At 46.6% G+C, this 11833-nt stretch overlaps 1 protein-coding gene across 5 annotated transcripts; it reads right to left on the bottom strand.

The window, feature by feature from the left end:
- Positions 1-1337: 1337 nt before the first annotated feature.
- On the bottom strand, positions 1338-11421 carry LOC105873562 (low affinity immunoglobulin gamma Fc region receptor III-A-like). Of its 5 annotated transcripts, none has more exons than XM_012768606.3 (6): positions 11286-11421; positions 10512-10740; positions 9711-9731; positions 8769-9023; positions 4284-4538; positions 1338-2793 (listed from the first exon to the last, which is right to left on the bottom strand). In XM_012768606.3, the coding sequence occupies exons 2-6, from the start codon at positions 10534-10536 to the stop codon at positions 2606-2608; spliced, it is 744 nt and encodes a 247-aa protein (XP_012624060.2). In that variant the 5' UTR covers positions 10537-10740; positions 11286-11421; the 3' UTR covers positions 1338-2605. The 5 variants fall into 5 exon arrangements, with proteins under 5 accessions (XP_012624060.2, XP_012624059.2, XP_012624058.2 ...); XM_012768605.3 differs by having other exon boundaries at positions 8769-9026; XM_012768604.3 differs by lacking the exons at positions 10512-10740; positions 11286-11421 and adding an exon at positions 10339-10494.
- Positions 11422-11833: the final 412 nt, after the last annotated feature.

Consider the following 11833-nt stretch of genomic DNA (forward strand, 5'->3'; position numbering starts at 1 on the left):
CTCTCCTGCTTGGCCGCCACTTACTCCCTCATTACTCCCTTTGGGTTACTGCATACTACCTAGCCACCCTAGGTGGTTCCCTCTTCAACGCTCCTCTCTCATCCCTCCTCCAAGTAGCTGCCAGAGGGTCCTTCTAGAGTAGTAGTAGTAGTCCTTCTAGAGTACTGTACAGTACAAGATTAATCTATTTAAACTCTGTCAATGGCTTGCAGCACCTGATACAATCTCCTTAGCTTGGAAGGCAGTGCCCTCCATGATCTGGCCCTGAACCTCTCTTCTGTCCCTCACTGACCCTTCAGACTCCAACAGAACCCATTTGCTTTCTTGACTTCATACTCTGGCTTTTTTTTTTTTTTTTTTTTTTTTTTTGAGACAGAGTCTTGCTTTGTTGCCCAGACTAGAGTGAGTGCCCTGGCATCAGCCTAGCTCACAGCAACCTCAAACTCCTGGGCTCAAGCAATCCTGCTGCCTCAGCCTCCCGAGTAGCTGGGACTACAGGCATGCACAACCATGCCCGGCTAATTTTTTTCCTATATATATTAGTTGTCCAATTAATTTATTTCTATTTATAGTAGAGACAGGGTCTCGCTCTTGCTCAGGCTGGTTTCGAACTCCTGACCTTGAGCAATCCACCCGCCTCAGCCTCCCAGAGTACTAGGATTATAGGCGTGAGCCACCGTGCCCAGTCCATACTCTGGCTTTTGAATCTTTGCCCATGGACCTCCGGTTTTTCTCCTCCTTTGTCTGGCAAACTCCTATTCATCCTTCATGACTACACCAAAATTAACCCTTTTCTCTGCAGCCCTTTCGTCACTCTCTTCTTACTTACCTGTTTTGCTCACTAGAATGAAAGCTCCTCCAGGGAATGACCCTGTGTTGTTCATCTGTTATCCTCAGCACCTACACTCAAACTTGGCACATTGTAAGTACTAAATAAATGTGACTTGAATGTCCACGGTTTCCAAATACACTTGTCTCATGTCTGAATCTCATCTAACATTTACGTCTATACCTAGCTTGAATCATCTTGTTATCGAGCTCTGATTCACACAATCAGGCTGACCCTCTACCTCTGCCCTGGCCTCTACCTCCTGGCTCTGCTGTGCTTTTTCCTACTTGCCCCAGTGCTCTAAAACTACCTTTAATTCCCACTCCCCCTCCTATCCTGCACTGCCCACAAAAAGGCCCCTTCAACCAGTCGTCTCAGGAAGATTTGGAAAGCAAGCAGGCTAATTCATATGAATTGTGGCGAGATGGTTGCTAAAAGGGGAGAGGGGCAGGGTTCTCATCAATCCAAACCAATCTCTGATAGAATTTTGGACAAAGAGCAAAAAGGATTTTATCACTCATGTTTTATTACCACGTTTTTTTCCTATCTTGTAAGAGTAGCATGCAAGATATTATAAAATGCTTTATTGGAATCAAGAAATATTCTGTTTGAAACTTCTAAAACAGAAAGAGATAGCGAAAGCTTTCCTCCATGAGCAGCAATTGCCTTTTCCATTCCCACTCCACTGGTGTCGACATGCTGAGGGATTTCAAAGTTTCATAATTTACTCAGTAGAGTTCACTACATTTAGCATTGGTTATCCAACATATGTTTGATAAATGAAGTAATCAAAGCTATACTTGAATCAGATACCGAAACAGAAAAGCTGGTTTTATTGTCCCTGCCCCTCCTCTCTAATTCTTACTGTCCTGGGCAACAAAGGCATCTTCACCCCCCTGCCCTTTCCTTCCTGTGTGTTTATGGTTGACTCTTGCATATCATTTCTCAGTTTAGATGCTGAGATATCTGTTCACTTAGCTTAAGCTGGGGCAGTGAGGCACAGGGTTTGTTGTGTGCTTTCTTTTCCAATCCCCTGTCCCTTTCCTAGGACCATTTTCTGCTCACAGCATTAAGAGAGTTCATCAGTATATACTTGCAGACCATCCCAGTTCTGATAGAGACTCCCCTGGAAAACTCAATTCTGCATCACCTCTGTGATTTCCTGTTACCTCCACCAGGGCTCGTGTTCTAGGCAGACAGACTTCTCTCTGGGCCCAGAGGGGAGTACTTCCCCTGGTCTACCCTGGACTGCCCTGCTCTTCCTCTCCCATTCCCTTCACTGGTTCTGCAGAATCCTCTAGATCCTCAGCAGTTCCCACACTCTCGTCTGGAGTTTGGGGATCCCCTGAATGCAAACAGCCCTGCAGCAATAGATGCAGACCACTGTCTAGCTGGCTCTGCTCCACCACTAATTCTGCTGGTCTATTTCTTTAGGAACAACTCCTATACATTTAAAGGTCACCAACCAGAGCCTGTGCTGTTGCTTCGCTGTGAGGGAGTGATTGGGACAGAGAAAGTGGTTGTATAGCCTTGACACTTCAATTCCTCAGAACGATGCTACTCACTGGGCTTCACTTGAAGATCCCAGGCCCTTCCTTTCCATTGGAGATCAGGAGAAAATAGAGAATTGGGTGGGGGGCCCTCAGCCCAGGGTCTGAGTTGTGTTTTTCCTGCTGCTCGCAGAGATGCCTAATTGGGATGATGAGGTCGCAAATCCAGAGAAATGTTCAGAGATGCTGCTGCCACTGCTCTTACTACCCACCAAGGGATAACGGGTCATTGGTCCTGAGGGTCCTGGCTCCATTTAAATTTGTGGTCTTTCCAGTTCCTTGGTGGGCTTCGAAGCTTTCTCTGCACAGAGAAATACAGTCCCGTGTCCACTGCGAACAGGATTACCATCACCAGGCAGAAAGCGACTTGATGCCAAGGCGGAAAGGGCAGTGAGACAGATAGACTTGTGGAGCCTAGTAGGACAAGTAGAGGTATGAGAAAAATGACAGTCATTAAGGCAGAAATTGGGCATAGTGAGGTTACCTGCGGAGAGTCTTCCTGACACCTGCCAAGAGACAGGTTGCAGGAATGGTGGGGAGTCTCAGGGAAGCCTTTGCTTCTTCCCAGGGACTCCTGATCTTGGTGCTGTCTGAGCAGAGTCACTCTGCTTCTGCTTATTTGATGGAGATGTGACAGGGAATGTTAGCAAGTTAGGTGGTAGCTGGGTGTTGTGTGACAATTATGAAATTGTCAGTCAGTGCTGTTGTCTATAAACTGGGACAAATTTATGGACTTTTAGTTTCAATTTTTTAACTCTTAATTTTGATGTAATTTCAGACTTGAGAAGATTTACCAGAATAGTATAAAGAACTCTCATATATCCTTCACCCAGATTTGCTAATTGTTTGCATTTTACCCCATTAGCTTCATTATTTTCTCTCTCTTTCCCTAACCATTTGAGAGGGTTTACTTTCAATTTAAAGTGTAATTAAATTATTTTTATACAAATTATGGAATTGTTTTGTCAAAATCTCAAAAGGCGTTTTGCTGCCTTTATACATGAAAATTATTTAGAATTTAGGTCTTGGTCCAGTTCCAGAAAGAAGTCCAGGAATACCACGCCAGATCTCTGACCCTGGAGGTTGGCCCTATAGAAACTAGAGATGTTTTCTGGGTCACTTAATGGGATCCAAAATTCCAACATAGGATATTTGTGCCTGTTAAATTCTTTCATTTTACCTAATGGTTAAATATATAGGTTTCAAGGTCTTTGGTGTGACCTTAGGGACAAATTTTATTTACTTATTTATTGCACTTGAGTTACTCCATGTAAATGGAGCCAATATTGCCTATCTCATAATGTTGTGAAGGGCAATGATCAAACTAGGTGCATGTAAAGAATTGTTTAGCCCAATGTCTACCACAGTGAAAAGTGCCCACTAAATGTCAGCTTCCCTTTGATTCAGAAGAAGAAATTGGGGTTCAGAGAGACTAAGTGGCTCACCCGCTGGCAATTAGCTGCAGAGCTGGAAGTCAGCTTCCGAGCCATTTCTGTGAGGGGATGAAGGGCTCCCGCCCTTTTATCTCTTGGCTAAGACTTGTATGAGGGTGAAGATGGGACAGCATAATAGGGACACATGACATCATGGGTGTGGCTGGGGTAAGGACAGGTATATTTATTGTTATGTATATTATTGTTATGGGGGGGTGTGGCTTCTGCTCCTGTTATCACACTGCAGAGTGAATGACACTTCTCAGCTACCTCTAAGCAAGAGGCTGAAACAGAACTGCAAACCTACCCAGCAATCAGGGCTTGTCAGGTCTCTGCTGGTCAGCAGTGGGGAAACCTATGTAAAGAAGTCTGCGGAAGAGTTGGAAATCTCCTCCCGACTCATCTTCCCAGTGTGAGGGGAGGCTCCACACGCAGGGGGCTGTGGGCCCTCTAGGGTTGCACGTGTCTCACCTTGAACGATGATGTTCACAGTCTCCGAAGACACGTTTTTCTTTCCGACAAGCCCTCTGCAGAAGTAGGAGCCATTGTCACGAGGTGTGGCTTTTGGTATGTGGTGCTCAGAATTCCAATGGTAAAACCTTTTGCCTTTGCCATCCTGTAAATATGTGACTAAACGCAGAGGAGTGTTCTTCCAGCTGTGACACCTCAGGTGGATGGGCTCCCCCTCCTGGAACACCCACCGAGGAGCCTGGAGCACAAGCCAGCCTGAAAGACACAGAGACCCCAGGCCCCGGGGGCCTCGGCTCTTAGTGCAGAGCTCTTGTGAAGGGGACACTCACCCCCCAAACCCTGGGACATCAGGAAAAGCCAGACTGGAAGCCATTCCTACATAGCTCCCTTTGGGGAAAGGCTGACTAGGCCCTGCGAGAGAACTCAAGTCACACCAAGACCTTTTATCTAGTGGGGAAGAGGGACACACACACACATACACAATCAAAGCATAAGGTTCGAGCAGAGGGACTAAGTAATGAGGCAGCTGGGAAGCAATGTTGGGGATAACTGCAGAATCCTTAAGTGCTAGTCTTGGATTTGCTATGACACGCAATAAGGAGTCACAGCATATTCTGAATCAAAGAGTAAAAATTACATTTGAAAATGATGATTCGCCCCATTCGAGAAAAGGTAGATTTCAGAAGGAATAGGCAGTCGTAGGAAAACTGAAAGACTTCTACAGCAGTTAGCAATAAGGTGACTGAGTGGCCGGAGAAGAGGCCACAGAAATCATGAAGGGGCACTCAGCGGAGAAGTCAGGAGGGAAAGGAATGACTGGTAGCGCTTGTGGCAGGAATCAGTGGTTTCTGAAGGGCCGAAGGGCCTCAGTGAAACCATTTTCGTTACTGAGCATGGCCTGCAAGAGAGAAAATTCTTCTTTTTTTTTTTTTTTGGAGAGACAGAGTAGAGTTTCACTCTGTTGCCCTAGCTAGAGTGCGGTGGTGTTGTCAGAGCTCACTGCGACCTCCGACTCCTGGGCTCAAGAGATACTCCTGCCTCAGTCTCCCAAGTATCTGCGACTATAGGTGCATGCCACCACGCTCAGCTAATTTTTTCTATTTTTAGGAGAAAGGGGGTCTCGCTCTTGCTCAGGTTGGTCTCAAACTCCTGAGCTCAAAAGGGATCTTCCTGCCTCAGCCTCCCAGAGTGCTAGGATTACAGGCGTGACCCACCACGCCTGGCCTGAGAAAAATTCTTAAATCACTAGGAAATTTGTTGTCACAACTATTTCACCAAGAGATCAGACTCCACACAGACAGAACATGAAGTCATAGTCAGGAAGGGACCTGAATAATTAAAAATGATATTAAAGATAAATATTATAATGGCATGAGAAAACACTTATGAGACAATAAATTAAAAAGGCATAATACCAAAAGTATATATGCACAGAAAAAAAAAAGAAGGATATGCACTTAAATATTAATAGGGTGTTTTTTGTTTTTTTGAGACAGAGTCTCACTTCTATTGCCTGGTCTAGAGTGCCATGGCGTCAGCTTAGCTCAAGGCAACCTCAAACTCCTGGGCTCCAGTGATCCTCCTGCCTCAGGCTCCCAAGTAGCTGGGCCTACAAGCATGTGCCACCATGCCCGGCTAATTTTTCTATATATTTTTAGTTGGCCAATTAATTTCTTTCTATTTTTAGTAGAGATGGGGGTCTCGTTGTTGCTCAGGCTGGTCTCGAACTCCTGATCTTGAGCAATCCTCCCGCCTGGGTCTCCCAGAGTGCTAAGATTACAGGTGTGAACCACCGCACCCAGCCTATTAATAGAGTTTTTTTCTGAGGGAGTAGGACCAAAGATATTTTTAATTTTTTCCTTTTTATTTTTATATATTTTTAAAATTGAACTTGAATGATTTTTGTAATAAGAAAAAAACAAACTTTACTGTAATTTAAATAATTTAAGAAACAAAATCTACTACCTCATGCTAAACAAAATTGGGAGAATATGTTTTGATGAAGGTTCTCTACCAGGAAGATTTGCCAAACAGAAGGTAAATTTTTTTTTCGAAACAGAGTCTCACTCTGTCACCTGGGCTAGAGTGCCGTGGCGTCAGTTTAGCTCACAGCAACCTCAAACTCCTGGGCTCAAGTGATCCTCCTGCCTCAGCCTCCTGAGTAGCTGGGACTACAGGCACACACCATGATGCCCAGTTAATTTTCCTATTTTTAGTAGAGATGGGGTCTCGCTGTTGCTCAGGTTGGTCTCTAACTCCTGAGCTCAAGCAATCCTCCTGCCTCAGCCTCCCAGAGTGCTAGGATTACAGGCATGAGCCACTAGGCCTGGCCAGTAATGCATCTTAATAAGCAATAAAGATTACCTTCTGGGATGGATGTGATGGCTCACGCCTGTAATTCTAGCACTCTGGGAGGCCAAGGCAGGAGGATTGCCTGAGCCCAGGAGTTTGAGGCTGATGCCATGGCACTCAAACCCGGGCGACAGTGAGACTCTGTCTCAAACAAAACAAAACTTTATTTTTCAAAAAAGGCCGTGTGCTTATATATCCACTTACTTTTTTGGCAAAGAGATGAATCAGGCCAGGCTCGGTGGCTCACGCCTGTAATCCTAACACTCTGGGAGGCTGAGGTGGGAGGATTGCTCAAGATCAGGAGTTCAAAACCAGCCTGAGCAAGAGCAAGACCCCGTCTCTACTATAAATAGAAAGAAATTAATTGGCCAACTAATATATATAGAAAAAATTAGCCAAGCATGGTGGCGCATGCCTGTAGTCCCAGCTACTTGGGAGGCTGAGGCGGCAAGATTGCTTGAGCCCAGGAGTTTGAGGTTGCTGTGAGCTAGGCTGATGCCACGGCACTCACTCTAGCCTGGGCAACAAAGCGAGACTCTGTCTCAGAAAAAAAATAAAAGAGAGAGAGAGAGATGGATCATTATTAGCATAAGATTATGATTGATATTTTATATGTATGTATATATATATATATGTATGTATGGTCCAGTGGCCTTTGAGGAACATTCCTATTCCAATCTGTCTTGTCATGGATTCTTGCTCTCTCTCTATATATATTAATTCAACCAATACTTTACTGAGCATTCACTATGTACCAGGCATTGTGCAGACTGGAGACAGCTGGATGACAAGACACATGGTCCCTAACCTCAAAGAATCTACAGTCTAGACATAGAAACACACACACAGAAATAATTACAATACAATGTGATAAGTGCTTCAACAGGCTGAGATCAAAGGACTGCAAGGCCAACAAGATTGAGATAAAGAAATTCTGCCTGATAGGCAACAATGGCGGGCTATATAAAAAAATAAAAATAAAAAATAAAAAAAAAAAAAAGAAATTCTGCCTGAAAAAAGCAAGAAGCAAAGAAAGCTTCTCAGAGGAGGAGATAAGTGAAAGGGGTGCTGAAGGATGATTAGGAGTTTGCCTGATGAAGTTAACTCTCATGGTCCCACTTTAATACAGCCCTCATTGACTAGACTTCTAAAGCCAGTTTCTAGAGCCAAGTTCAAGGCAAACTAACAACTCCCAGACTTGATTTTTCTATTGTTTCCTCTTGGTAAATCCCCATTTTATTGATCTTGGGTGCCATCTCTCACCTAGCTAAATAATTAACATTTCTTCTTGTAGCTCTGTAGAGTGAGGACCATGTCAGGTGGATGGTACAGTCAGAGACAAAGGAACCATGAAAAGGAACTTCAGAGGCTCAATTCTTTTGAACTTTGTTGCAGATCCAACTCTGTTATGCTCACCTTCCTCTCCAGGCTTGTTCCACCCATAGACATTGTACAAATGCAGCAGCCATGGAAGTAGAGTCGGGCCTGCAAGGCTACCCTGCAGTTACCAGGCTTTGGGGTGTGACTCTAGGGATGCCAGGAAAGATTCCCTCCTCCAAAATATTTCCCCTACCTGATTCTGATGCCTAGATTCTGTTACTAGTATACAAAGACTTTCATTCCATGATTAATATGCAAGCTCAGCATGTATATATCTCCATTGGGAAAGGTATAAATTGCCAAATTTACACTGAAGTGTAAGTTTGAGTATGGCATTGAGGAGGAGGGGAGAGAGAGAGAGAGATGATGCCAGACCATTAGCGATGATTTGGGAGGTAGCTATCATTATCATGTCCTGACCTCCAGATGACACGTTCACACTATTCATGCATTCGATGTGTGTGGTGATTTCTAGAATTGTGCAGGGCAGTGCAATGGACCCATATCTATTATTTGGCAGGCTTTGACATTTTGCCTAATGCCTACTTATAGCTAGGACTATAACTCTGATATCATTCAGTGGGACCACAGATTATCTCCTTAATTTTAACCCCCAAGAACATCATCTTAATTTTAATCATCACCTTAATTTTAATCCCCAAGAACACCAGCCTCTGGCTCTTCCCAAGTATGTCAGGGTGCCTTGTTTCACCCCTTTATTGGTGCGTCCCCTCTTCCTTTTCACCGACTCACCGTTGTGGACTCGTAGCTGCACTGGGTCACTGAGCATGGAGAGCGATGTCTGGCACCTGTACTCTCCGCTGTCCTCAACTCTGGCAGCTTCAATGAAGTAGCTTGAGTTCTGGCCTGAGATGAAGCTCCCATTGTGAAACCACTCTGTGGACGTGTTTCCAGGAGCGTAGTCCCCCTGGCACTTCAGAGTCACGCTGTCGCCCTGGAGCACCCTATCCCATGAAGGCTCTAGGAACACCACAGCCTTTGGGGGATCTGCTGAGGAGCCATGAGAACGTGGTATGAGGACAGGGAGAGGAGCAGGCCCCGTGCTGGCATTCCCAGGGAGGCTCAAAGCCAGTGTGAGCCCACTGGAAACCCACACTTGATGACTCAGTATGAGAGCATCTTTGCCCCATTTTTGGCATGCTACATATCTCTTTTTTTTTGGAGATAAAGTCTCACTCTGTTGCCCGGTTAGAGTTCCGTGGCATCAGCCTAGCTCGACCTCAAACTCCTGGGCTTAAGCAATCCTTCTGCCTCACCCTTCCAAGTAGCTGGGACCACAGGCATGCACCACCATGCCTGGCTAATTCTTTTTCTATGTATTTTTAGTTGTCCAACTAATTTATTTCTATTTTTTTTTTTTTTTTTTTAGTAGAGACGGGGTCTCGCTCTTGCTCAGAGCTGGTCTTGAACTCTTGACCTCCAGCGGTCCTCCCGCCTCGGCCTCCCAATAGTGCAAGGATTATAGGCATGAGCCACCACGCCTGGCCAAGCCTTCTATGGATCTTGAGGAAAACTGGCCAGAGCAGCATAGGGCCCACACCCACTGTGTTGGGGGGCTGCTCCTGCTCACATCCATCAGCAGTTTCCCATGCAACGGACATTTCCTGATGTCCTGTGGACATTGCACCCATATGTGCCTCATTTGAGCAAACCAAGACCATGAAGCAAACTCACCAGCCTGCATGTCAGCTGAAACTGCAAGAAAAAAAGAATGAATCAAATATTGAGCAAGAGCGGAGATCAGCGTGCCTGGAGTGTCAAATGAGTTTAAAACTTCCCTACCTGCCTCTGCCCCAGGAGCCTGGTATTCCCAAGAATCAGGATTTCTAGTGGATACCTCTCCTGCTGCCTGATCTCTGGTCTCCAGTGTCCATGCTTCCTGCCCCACCAGCCACCTGAATCCCTACTTTCAACACCATTCTCTTACTCCTTGTTTCCTGTTCAAACTCACAAATTAAAGTACTGACTGAATTTCCCTGAATCAAGCACAGAAACAACCTCAACCCAAACTTCCCAGAAAGGGTAAAAATGAAAACTCATGGGGTTAGGAGGGAACCCTGGAATAGCAGACTGGAAGAGACAGACCTTAGGGACCATCTAGTCCAAGCTCTTCAATTTACACGTAGAGACTGAAACCCAGAGGGGTGAAGTAACTGACCTTGCTCCTCTTCACTTCATGACTATGCCCAAATCAGAAGCCCCAGTTGGTTTGTCCTGAGTCCCATCCCTGACCTGTGGAGGAGTCTCTGAGCCACCCAGGGCATCCTGGGCTTCTCCCTCAGCCAGAGAGCCCCTGACTTACCCAGAACTAGCAGAGCCATCTGCAGTAGCAGCTGCCACATGATGCAGCACTAGAGGGGACCAGTCACCACAGATATGTGGAACCCTAAAGGAACCCAGCTAACTAGAAAAGAGGAAGTAAACAGTCTTTCCCCCAATCCCCTCGTCAGTCACTCACCAGCTTCCGTCACTCACCCGCTGCCTTTTCCGGGAACATCATCTGACTCCCAAATCCAAACCCTGACCAGTGAACCCATGATAGGGCAGGAACAGGAAGGAGAGAGCCTGGAGGAGAAGCTAAGGCGGTGTGGCCCCTTTGCTGGGCACAGTCTGCAGCTGAGCACCAGGGCACACAGTCTGTGAGGCGCTCTCAGCAGTCCCGGGGTGCTTGCCCCCCATCTCCTGGGTTTGGGTCCACCTAGGGCTAAGAATGCACAGCATGATCCTGGGATGGAGACTCACGGGGGAGGGCCCTTCCTTCCCTGAGGGGTCCTTTCATTCTACCCAGAATTTCTCACTCCCTTGCCTGGCCCACACCCATCTCCAGCCAGCCAGGGCTTGCCTGCATACAGAAAGACGTAATTTAAAATCTGCAGACCACTAGAAGTGTCTCAGCCTCCACATTATCTCCACCCACATTTTTTTCTTTCAAAATTCAAAATGCACATACCCCTGGGGCATGTAATCCACAGGTAACATTAACTTTTTTTCCATTGGTAGAGATGGGGTCTTGCTACATTGCCCAGCCTCAGCCTCAGCCTCCCCAAATGCTAGCATTACAGGCGTGAGCCACCACGCCCAGCCTATTAACTTCTTAGTGTGATTTTGATCATTAGATTCCTGTTCTCTGTTAGAACAAACTCAGGCAGTGGAAGAGAAATGGGCGCTGGGAGGAGGAAACACCAGGGAAAGGCTGAAAGGATCACAGAAAAGGTCGGGGGTGGAGAGGAGAGAACAGGAACTGTTTACCTTCCTCACGGTGCTACCGGGGCTGTGCTGAGCCACACTGGCGCAGGTCAGCCTGGGCCCTCGGGCCCACTGTGTCCGGCCTGGTCTGGGAGTCTAGCAGCCATGGGCTCCCTGGGTCCTTACAAGAAAAGGAGGTGGCGTGGGGGCCAGGAAGTGGTAAGATTGTTAACCTCTTCTCCCGTCTCCTCATCCTCCCCCACCCCTTACTTTGTTTACTCTCACAGCTGTCTGGATCCCAGACAGAAAACCAAGTGACCCCGCTTGGTAGTGCCACTCCCCCAGCGGGCTACTGGACACCCAAGACGGGTCTTACCCGGCTTGGGAAAGCCCAGGTGGCGAGCAGCAAACAGACGTGTGCACACGACACTTGGCAGGGGTGGAGTGGAGTCAGGGGCTGGCACAGGTGCCCATGAGCCTGCTTCAGGCTAAGGCCTTTCCTATTCCAGGAGCATATGAAAGTCACTACTCAGGTTTGGTTCTGTTTTGTTTTGCTCCCAGGCGGATGTGGCTGATCATTCCCGTTCGCCATCCCCTTCCTCCCCCAGCCA

The sequence above is a fragment of the Microcebus murinus genome, chromosome 2 (genome assembly GCF_040939455.1).
Source record: "Microcebus murinus isolate Inina chromosome 2, M.murinus_Inina_mat1.0, whole genome shotgun sequence".
NCBI lineage: Eukaryota > Metazoa > Chordata > Mammalia > Primates > Cheirogaleidae > Microcebus > Microcebus murinus.